We start from the raw sequence: 16141 nt of genomic DNA, 5'->3' as shown, positions 1-16141 counted from the left end.
GCTTATTCCGTGCCAATTGAATTATGGATTTATTGAAGTTTCCAAACATATCTTTCTTTGGCTCTTCCTTTACTTACAGATAATCCTGAGATCCTGAAATAAAAGATACTTATAAGTATATGTTATTATTATTTTACTATGAATATATGCTATTGATTTCACTTTAAGAAACTATTTATTGAAATACTGAATAACTTCATGAATGTGAAAGAAAAAGTAATTTCCATAATGACAAATGATTTCCATTCTTAGAAATTTATTAAATAACAGAGAAACAAAAATATTTAAATAAATTGTATAATAGTATATTTTAAAAAAGCAAATTCACTTTATCGATTTTTCCAGAATAAATCAAACTGAGCACAAAAAATTCTTCTAAACGAAGTATTTCCATGTGTAATATAATTAATATCAATTCTGATCTTTATTTCAGTCTTTCCCTAAAATGGAGGAAACTACAAAAAGTCATGTGACTGAAGGTAACTGGAATTTCATATTTTTCTGCAATCTATCAACAGAGTTCAAAAGGAGTCCTGACATAAGCCTGTCTGCCATTCTGTTCACCACAGCCAGTCCTCACGGAAATCACTCCGTTCCTGCACTTACTGTGTTCCCTTACAGTGATTTATGTTTCGTTTTTCCCTGAAAACAGTGATTCCCTCCTTAATTCACCTTTAACTCTCCTTTGTTAATTAAAAAAACACTGATATTTCACCTTCTTTTTTACCTCAACCCCATAGAAAATAGCTAATAGCCAGGAGTCAGCTGACCAATGCCCCCATGTCCACGCACATAGCTTCCAAACAACTGCACAGACATTGGCCACACCTTCAACTCTTCTCCACTGTATGTTGTAAGACAAACAGCTGCTCTCAAAGGAGGGCCTCCCTGGCCCCAGCAAGCTTCCCATATCACAGCAAGAACACTAGAAATCTTTCTAGGGTTGTGCCTTTGGTTATATGGCAGAGGCCCTAAGCTGACTGCCTTGGGCTTCACTGAACCCTCCGACATGTCCAGTTCATCTTCCACGGTCTTGACTTATACTCTTGTTTTGTTGCTACTGTTTTTATTGTTTATCTAGATTTTTCTTCTTAAGATTTCATATTGTAACAGTGATATTTTTAACTAAAAGTGACAGGCAGTCACCCTTCAGGTGGCCATTATGGAAGAGGCCATTACAGTCCCCAATACCCCTCTGTCTGTGTATTCTGTTGCCACACTTTCATGAGGTAGGCCCTGCAGTCAACATAAGTACAGTTGTTAATAATAAATAATATTAATTTTATAATAAATAAATAATAAATATGTTGCCAGTGAACATAAATACAAACGGCCTTATTAAAACTGAATTTTGGGTAAATAATCAATAATCTACATTGTAAGTATGCCCCAAATGTAGCATGCTACATACTTATCTTTAGAAAACATGTTTAACTAAAACGCAAACTTCATTTACCTTTACCCTATGTATGATCTTACAAACTTACCCTAGATTATTTCAGCTTGTCACTCCTGGTTCAAGAAAACAGGCGTGTGTGATGGAGGCAAACCCACAGCCACCCAATAGTACCAGTTAAACAAACCATATTCCTCAGATTGCTGCAGGAGGGAAACAGCGTCCGTAAAACTGACCTTGAGGGTTACCAGTGGTGATACAAAGTCAGCATCTCCCACTGTATTTCCTAAGATGTTCTTTGAGGCAGCTCCTCCAAAGCCATGAGTTTTACAATGAAACAAGTTTGGGTAATATTTTAAATTGTCTGACTTTCTTTAAGACTTAGAACATACAGTAATTAAGGGCACAGAGAAGTCTCACAAGAAGAAAAGTTACTTACCCTTGTCTAAATCAGTGTTTTCTAAGTTTTCCTATCTTGACCAGGTATCCTATTCTTTCTCTGACAAGTGAAATCTCACCAAGGCCATGTGCCATAGACCAACTTTAAGCACCATCACCCAAAATTTCAAAACTGTGTGATATTCAGATCTTTAAAACTGGATAATAGGTACATGTTTAGAAAAAGAACCTCAGTATGAAGGCCAATCTGCTTTAATATGAGAAAGTTCAGCTCCTTGCCATACAGTTTTTCTAGTGATGGAGGGCAAAATATTTATGTTTGGATCATAAAGATGATGTTTACTCACAGAACATGCCATGGAAAGTCATCCATATGTTAAACTTGGGCATGGAAATCCTCCAAAACCATCAATAAAGTTCAGATGAGTAATTGTGTAATGAATAAATGTTATAAAGGAGTCCATACTAACACTGAATGTGGTATTTATAAGTTGCAGCCCACCTAACGGATCTGTTCAAGCAGTCTATGGCTTCAGCTCCACCATGCTCCCCAGACACATTCTCCAAAGATTTCTTTCAAAAGAAATGGAGGTAAGCGATGCTGGCTGTCTTCTCTGATTAGTGCTGCCATGCACAGGGAACGAAGGGGTGTGGGAATCATTGCAGCCCTTCTCCCACAGCACAGTGATGACGTCACCCTGTCATGTGGGGGCACTGCCTATTTCACCTCATTTTCTTCTTTTCACATAGGGATATATCACCAGGAAAGAGCTGGAAAGAAAAGCTCGAGCAACAGAGGTAATTCTGACCCGGTGTAGACATAAGGCTGTGAAAACCCAGTCGTGGGAGCTGAGAGCTCAGTAGGCTCCCCGCTGCTGCCTGACACTTCCACAAGACAAGGTGGCACTTGAGGCTTCCTGTTAGGCCATTAGGTAGATGTAGATGCCCCCCTCTCCTGCAGTTGAGTCCTCTGGTCCCTCTTCATGCCTCTGGTGATTCTAATATACTCATAAACATTAGTCATATACACTCAGGGTTCCTGTTGCTTGCTTCAGGAATGTGTCCTGAGTGCATTGAGGTATGTTTTCCCTACAATCTGCACTTAAGGTTTCAACTCCAGTTTTTTACCCATTAAGGAAACCAATGATATTTATATATCTGTGGCGAGGTGGTCATTTGTACACAAGAGTGTTGCTAGTTGTTTTTCACTCTTTTCCTCCTTGGGTGCCCGCCACCCAGCTCACAGATAAATCAAAGACCCTTTTTCTTACTTATAAATGCTCAGCCTTAGCTTGGTTTATTTCTAGCCAGCTTTTCTTTTCTTTTTATAATTTTAATTGTTTTTTTTTTAAAAAAAATTGTCTTTTTTCATTTTATATACCAATCTCCCAGTCTCCACTCCTTCCTGTCCTCCTGTTCCCTCCACCTTATTTTTAAAATTTCTTTTTTTTTTTTTTCAAAAAAAAAAAACCTAGGCAGATTTTCTTAACTTAAAAGATCTACCTTTTGCCTCTGGGTTTTTTTTTTGTTTTTTTGTTTTGTTTTGTTTTGTTTTTGTTTTTGTTTTTGTTTTTGTTTTGCCTTTTTCTATTCTGTATCTTTTCTTGCCGTCCTATTCCTTGTCAGGCTATGTAGCTGGGTGCTGGCCCATGTATTCTCCTCTCTTCCTTTTTCTTGCTCCCTTCTTTTCTTTCTCTCCTATTTATTCTCTCTTCCTGGAAGCTCCACCTAGTTCTCTCTTCTGTCTAGCTGTTAGCTATTCAGCTCTTTGTTAGACCAATCAGGTGATTTAGACTTCTAAGTGGCTAGGCTAGGACCTCCATGTGGTTTTGGCAGCTGACTCCACCCACTTCCCGGTTTATGAAAGCCATGTCTAAAATTTGTGGCTCGGTTGGAGGTGCATGACCAAGAGCTCATTCAACCCCCCAGCTATGGAATGTCAGCACACTGCACTGTGGCAGGCATTTTTTTTTTACTATTTCTTTTTTTTATTTAGTGTGGAAAAGGCTGTTTAAAGTGTTCTGATGTAAGGCAGAGTTTCTTAAAGGAGCTGTATCCAGTCTTGTTTGTTTGTTTTCCAGCTTTCTCGGTCCCTAAGGATATTTGAGCCTCATATTGGTACAGCATAGTGTTGTATTTGGGGTCTCTCTCTCTCTCACACACACACTCTTTGGGGACCTACCACACAGCTCCTAAATAAAACATACAGAGACTTTTTCTTAATTATGAATGTCCTACCCTAGCTTGGCTTGTTTCTAGCCAGCTTTTTTAAAATTATCCCATCTACCTTTTGCCTCTGGGCTTTTACTTTTCTCTGTTTCTGTAAATCTTTTCTTTCCTTCTTACTCCATGTCTGACTGTGCTGCTGGATAGTTGACCCCTGGCATCCCCCTCTCCTCCTCTTCTCAGTTCCCTCTTATTTCTCTCCCCTTCTATTTATTCTCTCTGCCTGGCAGCCCCGCCTGTCCCTCTCCTGCCTAGCTACTGGCCACTCAGCTCTTTATTAGACCAATCAGGTGTTTCAGACATGCAAAGTAACACAGCTTCACTGAGTTAAACAAATGCAACATAAAAGAACGCAAGGCACCTTTGCATCATTAAACATTCCACATGATAAACAAATGTAACACATCTTCAACTAATATTCCACCACACGTGAGTTGCTTCTTTCAGAAACATCACCTTCATTTAGGTGTTGGGTTACATTTTGGGATGTATTTTGTTTCCCCACTTACAAGGTTGAACTGGAGGATGTATATTGTCAGTAGCGAAAGAAAACCTTTTGTTAATACACATCTTAGGTCCCTGGCTGAGATCTCTGAAACAAAAGGCAGACTGGTCAGTGGAAAAAATATGGGTTTATTTATGTTTAATGTGAGATGGAAGATGCCACATAGAAATGAAAATCCAAAGAGAAGACTGGGCCCACATATCTCTATGCCCCATTTAATGAATAGTCGTGAATAAATATGACAGGAAAAGAGTATCACGTAATAGTAATAAATTGGAAGATCCAGTGGTTCCTGAATGCTCAGATAGTCAGGCATCCCTCCATCTTCCAGATAGAGATGCTCTTTTCCTCTTCACCTGGGGAGGGCACAAATCCTGGAGGTCTCATGACCTTTTTCAAGCAAGGGCTAGAAAAAACCCTTTTTAGGTTTTCTGGCCTAGAAACAATATATGAGAGGCTGCCAATGGGGAATGAGATTGGATGTTCAGGGGACAGTGGGAGATAGTGACTTGCTTTTTTAAAAATGTACTTTTAAATTTTGTTACCGATCTCAAATTGCTATTCCTGTCAGACAATGGACATGGCTAATAAGAAGAAGAATATCATTATTACCCCAAATAATGAGTGTGAGTGGTTCATCACAGGTAGGGAAAGCAAGACCCATAATTAAATGTGTGACATGAACAGAAAAAAAATAGGGGCAAGAAATGTGGGCCGAGGGAAAGGAAACCAGTATGTCAGGGGCACGGAAGGTGTACAGAGAATACGAGGTCCTATGGAAGAACCAACACTGAGCCTGAAACAAAGGGATGTAGGCTCTCGATTTCCAGGTTCACGCCTCCTGCTTAAGACAGCAGTAAGAGAGCTGTGGATTAGCCTCCAGCCTGCCCGGCTTGAAGGGAAAGTCCCGTAAGGCAAGAGACAGAGGTATTTCAATGGCAAATTAAAGTTGTTTAAATAAGATGGGCATGCGGTCTGTGTACAGTCACTGGTCTCAGAGTCAGCAAGTCTAGGGGCAGCTACAGTATGATTTCATGTGGACTGTACTCTGCCAACTGGCTGTTTCACTTCAGGGATTCAGTTTATTTATCTATAAAATATGATCAGTCTGGATAGCTGACTGTTGCTTAGAAGGTCCAGTTGTCAAGATCACAAGATTAAAGATGTATTATCCAACTTGTTTAGCTCCACCCTGTAGTGATTAGGCCATAGAAGAGTTATCTAGTCTCCCTACACCTTGAGGTTTTTACTATAAAATGGAGATAGCAAGGCTTACCCAATAACCCCAGTTCAGAGCCCCTTGCTTGGCCTTCCCAGTAAAGGTATTCTGATTCAGAAACCCCAGCTCACAGGTGTGCCATGGCTGCTCCTGCTACTGTAGTAACAGAAGCCTGTGACTGTCACTTCAACTCCAAAGAACATCACAACCAAAAAAAAAAAAAATCTCCGCCACTGGAAGGGCACCTTGGCTTTAGACATTTGAGATCAGCTGGCATCATTAGTCCCTGTCTCATACAAAAATCTGCTTTACAAAGATTTACAAAGTAAGAAATGTGTCTGTAAACTGTGAACACGGCACCCCCAATAAAAGACTCTGGGTGCCGCACACCTTGAATCCCAGTAATTGCAAGGCAGAGGCAGATGGGTCTCTGTGTGCTCAAGGCCAAGTGTCTACAAAGCCAGTTCCAGGCCAGCCAAGACTAGGTAGTGAGACCCTGCCTCAACGAGAAACAAAAGAGTCCATTCAGTTTTCCCTTCTCGGTTTTACTGTTGGTGAGTGCAGTGGTACCCAGTGGGATCTGGGACTACAGCACGTGAAAATCATTTTTCAATGTGTTTTGTGTGTGTTCTCTTGCATATCATTGTGGAAATGTGAACCAGGGACACTATTGAGAAAACAAAAAATTACCTGGTGCAAATTAGGAACAAAGAAGTACCACCTTATTTTAAGTCTGAACTGGGCCTGCTATTTAAGTCACAGGTAATTGAACGGAATTCATAATAATTTGATTTCTATAAAATGATGCTCTGCATGTTAATCTGTAAGTTTATTTTCCTGATGTTATTTACTTGCCTATTGTAGCAATCTGACCAAATAATTCTCATGCTCCACGTCTGTTTTCAAACAAGCACACGGAGGGGACTTTCACTCCTTCCCTCGTGCATGCGACCCTCTTTTGCTTCCTTTCTAAGGTTTTCTTTGGGCCAAGACCTTGATGTTGCTTATTTGCCAACTGCTAACAAACTCTAATTGTGGTTTTGTTTCATTAGAGCTCCATCAATCCTCAACTGTTAAAATACCATTAAGTTACTGTGGGCTCTTAGAACCCCAGAGACACTGAACATTCTCCATGTGAACCCACCTCCTAAGACCCTAAGCCACAGACTAACCTGCCCTTTAATGCCCATCACTGCTCCTTCTTGCCCCTCACAGCCCCTCACTGCCCCTCACTGCCCCTCACTGCCCATCACTCCCCCTCACTGCCCCCTCACAGCCCCTTCACTACCCCTCATGGCCCCTCACAACCCCCTCACTGGCCCCTCACGGCCCCTCACTCCCCCTCGCTTCCCCTCGCTTCCCCTCGCTCCCCCTCGCTTCCTCTCACTCCCCCTCATAGCCTCTCACTGCCCCTCACTGCCCTTCACTGCCCCTTGCTCTCCCTCGCTCCCCCTTATTGCCCCTCGCTCCTCCTCACTGCCCCTCGCCACCCCTCGTGGCCACTCACAGTCCCTCACAGTCCCTCACCGAAGCCTCAAAGCAAAGTGAACACTTTCATGTATCCATTGTGGAGTTCTCAAAAATTAAGGATACTATTATTAATCGGAGGAAATTTCAAAAACCACGACTGATTAACAAAGACTAGAAATCAATTAGTCTCTTACAGAATTTCAGCTTTCAACTTCACCCTCGGGGTCTTGTAAACAGTGCCTGTTGACTTTACTAACATTTGTGGCAGCTGGGTAAAATAAGTGTGTATCTGAAGTGCATTCTGTGCGTTTTCCCCTAAGTATAATTATCTGGAGAAGCTTTCCAAAAACCTGCCTCCTGTTACAAAGAAAAGGGAAGACACAGCCACAGCTGCTGTCCCAGATCTGCATTCAGGTAAGGTTTTATACGGCTCCTATTCCTGTCACCTGACCTGAACGGCCCCTGGTGGCTATCTAGTTCTTACCGTCCGTTGTCTTAATGACAGCTAGTGACAGGGTATGCTATTACCTGCATACTACAGATATGCCTGAATTATTTAAGGAAAGCCATAAATTGAATTTCAGATCCATTTCTTGTGCCTAAGAGCGTTTAGTAGATCTGACTAACCAAAGGATTAATGAAAGATTTTTCTGAGAACGTGGCATTCACATGGTCTCAAAATAACACGCAAGCTTGTTAATTACAGCAAATAAAATGAAAATACATGGACAATGGAGATGCAGTATTTGACACCTAGTTAAGAAGACAAGTTTCACCAAATGGGAGGCTGTCTACTACTGAGAGTCTTTCTCTCGGAGAACATAGTAACTATACAGAATTCATGTCAAAAATCCTTGATCCAAAACTAATGAAGAGAACCTAGTAGATAAATAGGTACCCGTCTGTAGACAGTGCACAGTGCAGCTGCCTCGGTCTCTTCATAAGCCAGTGTCAGGATAGATGTTTTGTCTGTTGAAGAGCCCTTGGTCAACAGGCGTGTGACCTTGGGTTCAGTCCCAGCACTGCAAACACCCACTCAGAGTCAGTACCTTTAAACCAAACGATGGGACAATTGTCGTCATTCCAAAGAGACTGTATAATATAGAAAGAGAATGGAACAGATAGAAGCAGGAAACACGCAAGTTTTATTAGGGGACTATCTATTGGAGGGCATTGCAGAATCGTCCATTTCTTAGAGATGGTGATGGGAGAACAGATGAAAAGATGATGCCCATAGTCTCAGCAGATGGATGCTGAAAAGGCTGACAATGAAATGGGATTCTGCACTTCTTCGTAGTAAAAAGTGAAAAATAAACAGTGCCAAGACCCTAGTAGAAGTTTCCACTGCTGAATGTCACCCCTACAGTTCATCTACCTAGAATGGGTGTGGCCAGGACATTGCTTGAAAGGCATATACTTTCAAATAGAGCTTGCTAAGCAGAGATCGGGGCTGGAGAAATCACTTGTAGTTGTGGTGAGACGAGATCAAGTGATCTGAGTTCATGAGCTCTGCGTTATCAGTTAAACTTGCCACACCTGGGAGAAACAAGAGCATCCCAAGCCCACTCCCACTGGGGCAGCTGCAGCGAGCTGCTCCTCCAGGTTTTACATATACACAAGCTGAAATCTATGTGCCTCCCCAATCATACATACATTTATTTAACTTTATTTCATATTGTCCCTGTTTCTTAAAGATACATGTTTTAATAAAGAGATAAATTTTTAGAAATCATTTTTGTTTAGTAGGTGAATGCAGAGACAGATTGCTTAGCCTCAGGCTGAAGGCAGTTCCAGCTGGCCACAATGTCCACAAGATCCAGTCGGTTTCAAGAGAGTATTTGCTCTGCAGAAATCTCTCAATGGTGGCCTCGTACCGTCATCATACGAGGAGAATGGGGAGCACTTTGTTCATTGAGGAATTCATTGTCCAGTGTTGTCCGTACAAGTGCTGGTTGTCCATGTATCATTGGCCATAACGTAACGTGCTTTGTTTGTTTGGGGACTTGCAGATTCCACACTGACTGCAGGTGTAGAACAAGAAGCTGCAAATACATCTCCCCTTTCAAAAGAAGAGGTTGCTGAGAATGTCAAGGAGCCTGCCAGCCTAAGCGATACTGAAAATGTAACCCAACCTATCAGGAAGACTTCTAACCAAAACCGAACTGAAAATTTAGCACACCCTACCCAAGAGTCTGAGAGTCAAAAGGAAACTGAAATGGTAACCAAATCTACCAAGGAAGCTGATATTCAGAACAAAAGTGAAACTTTAAAAATATCTACTAAGAAGTCTGCTAGCCAAAACCAAATTGAAATTTCAGCAAAATTTGCCAAGGAGCCTGCAAGCCAAAACCAACTTGAAAATGTCACCAGACCTCCTATTGAAGGTATGGCCACCATTTGCTTTATCTCACAGGTGAATGCTGTATTTTTTCAGAATACAGGATTCTCCTATCTTGTGTCTCCGGCACTGAGATTTCAGTCACCTACTGCCGTGCCCAAACATGAATGCTGAAGATCCAAGCTCAGGTCTTCATGTGCAGCAAATGCTCCACTAACTGACCCTTCTCCAAGAACCTCCAAATTTATACTTTTAAGAGATTACTCGGGGCAGGGAAAATGGTATTGGTTGCTCTTCTAGAGTACTAAAATTCTATTCCAAGCAGGCACATGGGGCTTCCAACCGTCTCTAACTCCGGTTCCTGGATATCCAATACCTCTTCTGGCTATCTTGGGCACCAGATATACATAGTACATAAACATACATTCAGGCAAAACACTCATACATGCAAAATTTTTAAAAAGAGCAATTATACCTATTTGAGAAGATGAAGAAATAGGATTATAAATTTAGGCTAGCCTGTCTCTACCTCTTGGGTGCTGGGATTAAAAGCATGCTCCACCACCACCTGGCTTCTAAGAAAATCTTAAAACAAGAGTGGAAACATGTACAGAGTATTTTCTAACAAAAAATAATCTTAAATTTGTGTTAATATACAAAAATCCATACTAATGTAAAATATTTGAGATTAGTAGTTGCTTTTTAGTTTAAAGTAAATTCAATAATCTACCCTTTTACCCTGTCATTCTTATAATCCCCTTTTTTCTTTTCAAAAGAGATCCTTGAATCTAATCTCCTTTATTCAGCATTTTTCCTGACCATGACCAATAACAATTTGTAACCAACTCCCCTAAAGGATAACAAACATCTATAACCCACCAAATGACCAAAAACCACCCACCATACCTCTTGGGAGTCTGGGCATCATGTTCTCTAGACTGCTTCCTGTTGTCTTGGGGCAGTAGCATTTTTAGGGGACCTTGAGAAAATTGAGATAACAGTCAAGTCCTGAGAGAGCTAGCTGTATTTTCTTTTTTTGGTTTAGTCTACGTATGATGGGAAAGTGTAGAGTTTATCCGAAGTCCTGGATGGAGTAGTGTGTGATGCTGGGCTATCTCAGCGAGCAGCTTTAAAATTGTTCTGAATACAGAATTTTGAGGAAACTGCTCCAGAAGCATTTTGGGAGGCTAGATAACCTGGGCTACTTGTTTCCATTGGTGTTTGATCCTTTTTTTCTTTCTGAAAACACACAAACGTTTAAAGGTTATATATATATACATTGCATATATACTATATCATATATTTATATATAATCTGCATTAGTACAAGTATGGAATGTGCAGTGTGTACAAGTAAGCTAAAGATGTATCTTTTTGTTCTGCATTTGAGCAGATAAAAGGCATCTGTCAGCTTTATAAGTTCATTTGTGCTGTACAACCAAACCTTTATCCATGCCATACAAAAGGATGACATTTAATAATAAGTCATAAGAACTCTACAGCCAACAAGATTTATCATGCCCCATCCAGTCTCAGAGCTGTTACCATGTAAAGGAATCAGCATATATGACACCTATCCTTTAGTCTTCTTGGTTTCTTTTTTATGTCTATAGCAAAGATTTTCAGGAGGTCTCTCCCAGTCAAATCTGATCATTAATTTTGAAGAGAACCATAACTTTGTTTCCTGTGGAAATAAAGGCATAACCTCTCCTCCAATGCAACATATTTTCTGATTTCCATTTTGAAATTAAGATTTCCTTAAAATCTATAGGTTGGTTTAATTTAGCAGTTTACAGAATACAATGTCTCTCAACAGGTAGGGTTTTTTGTACATTAGCATTTTAAGAAAATGCAAAGTCAACAAAGCACCACACTGGAACCAGACACCCTGTGTATTTCCCATCTTCATGTGACTTATTTTTTACATTACTTTACTCTTTCTTTAAAGACTTAGTATTTTTAAACTACTTTTTCTGTGACTGTCTATACCCATTTTCTTTTCTCTCGCTTCCAAGCATGCTCTATTTGTTCAGAGATTTTTCTAGGCCTAGACCTGGCTTTCTGGGCATCTGCAGCTTTCTGTGACTATGAGACAAACCTTAAATAACCACACCAGCCGTTGAATGACTCTAGCAGCTGGCTCTGCCCCCTCGGTTTCCTGAACCTCATGTGGGTGAATTTACTGCCCCAGCTCTGGGAAGCTGTTATGTTTGTGATGTGACTGGCATTTTTACCTGGCATGCCAGCTGCTCATGTGCTCTGCTGCCCAGCAAATCTTCTGAAAAGAGCTGCACCTCTGTATGCAGAGCCTGAGAGATGGCTCTCTTAGGCTCTATGTGGATACTGAGGCCCCATGTTAGCCATCGTATTTAGCATACTTTTCTTTGTGCCACCAGCTCCCAAATAATGACATAGAGACTTATTGTTAATTATGAATACTCATCCTATAACTTAGGCTTATTCCTAACTTGTTGGCAGAAGTTTCTGTCCTGCCCAGTCCCTCGGTCATTCAGTCCCAAAGAAACACACAGAGGCCTACATTATTTATAAACTGGTTGGCCTATTAGCTCAGGCTTCTTATTAACTCTTTCTTACATCTTAAATTAGCCAATAATTCTTGTTTGGGTTAGCCACGTGGCTTGGCACCTTTTATCAGCAAGGCTTTTATCATCTGGCTTCCTCTGTGTCTGGGTGATGACTGCAGACTGCTTCTTTCCTCTTCCCAGAATTCTCCTGTTCTCCTTGCCTTGCCTATATGTCCTGACTGGCTATTGGCCAATCAGCATTTTATTAAAGCAGTACAAGTGACAAATCTTTACAGGCTACAAGATCATTGTCCCATAGCACTAAGTAGCTCTTATAACTTAAATTATCCCATTTATATTAATCTATGTTCTATGATGTGGCATTACCACTCTTCCACCTTGCATCTTTTGTTTCCTCTCCGTGTCTCCTGCTATGTCCCACATGCCTTGATTCCTCCTCTTCTCTCTGTCTGAAAGTCCCATGTATACCTCCTGCCTAGCTAGTGGCCATTCAGCTTTTTTATTATACCAATCATAGTAATACATCTTTACACAGTGTACAAATATCCCACAACACACAAAGACATAAAATATCCCTGTGATGGTTGTGATACGAGCTTGTGGCAAGAGAATGAAGTAAAAGGTAGGGGTTGAAGGTAGTGACTGAAATTGTGAAGATAAAAATTATCAAAGACTTGAATTCACATGGCCAAGTGGAGAGGATGAAAGATGGGCTGAGGAGACGGCCTAGGTGGTAAAGTGCTTACCACACAGCATGAGGACTTGAGTTTAACCACCCAGACACCTACATATAAAGACCTGGATGTAACAGCGCCTGTCTGTTATTCCAGAGATATGGAGGCAGAGACAGGAGGATCCTGGAGCTTGCTTGCCAGCAAGTCTCACCAAGTTGGCAAGCCCCCAGTTCAGCAAGAGATCCTGTCTCAAATGTTGAGGTGGGAAGCAACTGAAGAAGATGCTCAGCATCAACATCTAGCCTCTGCACGTCTCATACACCACACTACACACATACACGGAAATGTATACGTACACATTCAACATATACACACATAAGAGAAAAATGGTAAGAAGCTAATTACTTAGAAATATATCATCGAAGTGAAGCCAGTAAGCCTGAATGAGTATGTGAGGAAAAAGAAGAATCAAGGTTCCAAAGTTAATTTATTTAACATGCTGTGGGGCAAATAATGTGTAGTCCTTCCATCTTCCATCGCCTCTTCTGCCAGAAATCATGGCATGCACATGAATATATGCATATGAAAATTGAGCTGCTTAATGTACATTAACTGCTTAATGCAGCACACAGCACATAGGATACTCCTCATCGGCATTTTCTATCAGGGGTGATAACCGTGTGAGCAGATAATTAGTCCCCATTGGATCAAGCTGTTACAATGGATGCCTACATAAAGAATGGTGACCTGTAGACATCAGAACACTAACTGCTAAGCTCTACCTCCAGAGATTCTGCTTTCTTTGATTGACAATGGACCTGTCTGACCTATGGCTTGGGAATCTGTTTTTCCAGAAACTACCCTGAGATAGCAGTGCCCAGAAAGTTTTGGGGCCCTGTGGAATCTGACTTGTGTTTTACATTCCAGCCCCGACACTCACTATCTCTTTTGACAGGTTCATTTTTCTTCTGAATTTCTTCTCTCCTTGTCTGTAAAGAGGTGGAATATACTTCTTCTGTGTTCACTGGGGCTTTTCAATTTTTAAATGAGAAAACAGAAATCCAATTAAAAATGGGAGAGGTAGTAGGTTTACTTCTGCTCAAAAGCAAACCATAGACAAAGAGCTGGGGCCAGCCCCACAGGCTCCTAGGTGTTCCATGAGTGCATGCTTGCTTGTTTGTTTGTCTTTGCCTTCCCGCTGTCTTCCTCTGTCCCATCGACTTCTTGCCTTCACTTGGTTCTGTTCTCATCTACAAAGGACAGGTTACTTCCACGTGGCAGGCATCCTGACCCTAGAGGCCCAATCCAACTCTTCCAGATCTACAATTCAATAGGCAAAATGGTGTTATCCCTGCCCGCTTTGGTAGAATTATCCAGACACATTCTTTATGGCTCTAGTTGGGACATATGCCATCCTGATGACCAAATGCCATGGACCCAGATGTTTGTGGGATAAGACTGAAAGCGGAAGGATGTCTAGCTAGACACTGAGAGTAGCAACGGATAGGCTTCCTTCAGCCGCCTTAGGCTCCCACAGCCCCCCTCACAGCCCTCAGTACCCTACCCCCAGGTCCTGTCAACCCCTCCCCAGCTTCCTACAGCAGCTTCAGTGTCCTCACTGCCCTCTCTTAGATGGCTTTTCAAGAATTAATTTTCAATGTGATACAAGCTCAGGTCCACTTTTTCCTCACTTTGTGACCTAAAGCACCCCCAAATTTGTGTGTGTGCGTGCACGCATGCAATTGTCCGCCACTTATGTGCAAGTGTCTGCAGAGGCTAAAAGAAGCGGTCAGATTCGTTGGCGCTGGAATGACAGGTGGCTGTGAGCTTCCAGATGTGGATACTGGGATGAGAACTCAGGTCCTCTGGAAAAGCAGCAAGTACTCAGCCACCACTGAACCATCTCTCCAGTACCCCCCACCCCAACAAAAGATTTTTAAGTGGGATAACTTGAGTACAATTTTTAGTTCAACCTCCTGATTATTTGGAGTGAATATAAACAGTGGTAGCTTTGTAGATGATTCACTTCTTCATCCTCCAGATGACTGGGAGAGACAAAAAAAAATACAAGTCTAAAGATATAAATATCTGGTTTAATCCGTTTATAATTACTATGCCGTATTTTAGAGCTATAGGAATCAAAATAAAATCTAAATTTCTTAATGCCATGCCCCCTTAGTACAAGGAAATCTGTCAAGTTGCTGTTTCAGTGGCTGCTCTTGCTTGTTTAAGGTAAGGATACTGAAAGTGTACGGTGAGCTCATCATAGGGAAGTTACAAGAAAACTGAGAATTCTATTTTTTTAGTGATGCTAATAGCATCTTCCTATCATCTCATAGAGAAGTTGTAAGAAACAGAGACAGGGTAATACATGTAGAACAGCCTCACAAAATGTACAAATAGAAAATGGGAACTGATAAAAGCTTTTATTTCTTTTAAATAAGCTCTCTAAGGCTTAATGACAAGGATGGAGATGGAGAAATGGCTCAGCCATCCAGAGCATTGCTCTTGTAGAGAAGGAGATTTAATTCCCAGCACCGACATCAGACAGTTCACAACCCCTTTAACTTGAGATCCGGGGGATCCAATGCCTTCTTCTGACCTCTGGGGCACATGCACCTACATACACACATAAACACACACACACTAACAAGCACATGCACATATACACACACTTGCACATGCAAATATGTGCACATATACATGACATAAATAACAAAGTAAATATTTTTTGAAGAAATTAAAAATAATTTGAAAAAATGACAAGAGAAGTTTCCAGACTGGTCCGTGCTTATCTATGCTCTGGCAATGTGACGCATATCTTAGCTGTGTCTTAATTTATACTTTTTCTCTAACAGAACCAGATTTTTTTATGCCGATCAAAATTCCAACCCAGTCATTGCTGCAGGATGTTACTGGACAAGCAAGGAAAGAGAAAGTGAGGTTACCTCATTATCTGATGAGTTCCAAGCCCAAGTCTCAACCTCTTGCCAAGGTAACAAAGAAACTTGGGTGTGTCTCCCAGGGCATTTCTGGGTAATTGAAATCACTGAGGTTCATGCCTGTCCTGTGCCCTACTCTTTCTCCATGGGGGCATAAAAAAGGCAGTGCCTTGTTGCCACTAGCTCACACCAACTTCTGAGTCCCATCAGCCAGTTGGAAGGTTCCTAGGAACGGTCACTTTGGAGAGAATTATTCAGGTGCTCTCTACTGGCTAACGGGATCACTAGCCTCCCATCTCATCGTTAGCCAAGGCTATGTCATTTTTAAACTTCCTCCATTCTGGGTAAATGGTGACAATTCCTGAAGCTACAGTCTCTTGTATTTGCAGAACCAAAGTCACTTGTTGGCCTAGAAGCTTGCCCTCCT

At 41.3% G+C, this 16141-nt stretch overlaps 1 protein-coding gene across 1 annotated transcript in view; it reads left to right on the top strand.

Annotated features, from left to right (window-relative positions):
• The window catches only part of Spag17 (sperm associated antigen 17), a 216288-nt gene that overhangs the window by 176118 nt on the left and 24029 nt on the right, over nucleotides 1-16141 (top strand). Inside the window, exons 38-44 of the mRNA XM_048442183.3 lie at nucleotides 434-479; nucleotides 2287-2386; nucleotides 2546-2593; nucleotides 6408-6507; nucleotides 7536-7629; nucleotides 9225-9599; nucleotides 15631-15767. Coding sequence (XP_048298140.3) covers nucleotides 434-479; nucleotides 2287-2386; nucleotides 2546-2593; nucleotides 6408-6507; nucleotides 7536-7629; nucleotides 9225-9599; nucleotides 15631-15767 — 900 coding nt within the window. The remainder of the gene's footprint in view (nucleotides 1-433; nucleotides 480-2286; nucleotides 2387-2545; nucleotides 2594-6407; nucleotides 6508-7535; nucleotides 7630-9224; nucleotides 9600-15630; nucleotides 15768-16141) is intronic.

This window comes from Myodes glareolus, chromosome 17 (genome assembly GCF_982192425.1).
Source record: "Myodes glareolus chromosome 17, mMyoGla1.1, whole genome shotgun sequence".
In the NCBI taxonomy this organism is placed as follows: domain Eukaryota; kingdom Metazoa; phylum Chordata; class Mammalia; order Rodentia; family Cricetidae; genus Myodes; species Myodes glareolus.
The sequence above is the reverse complement of the archived record's forward strand: the minus strand, read 5'-3'. Positions and strand labels throughout refer to the sequence as shown.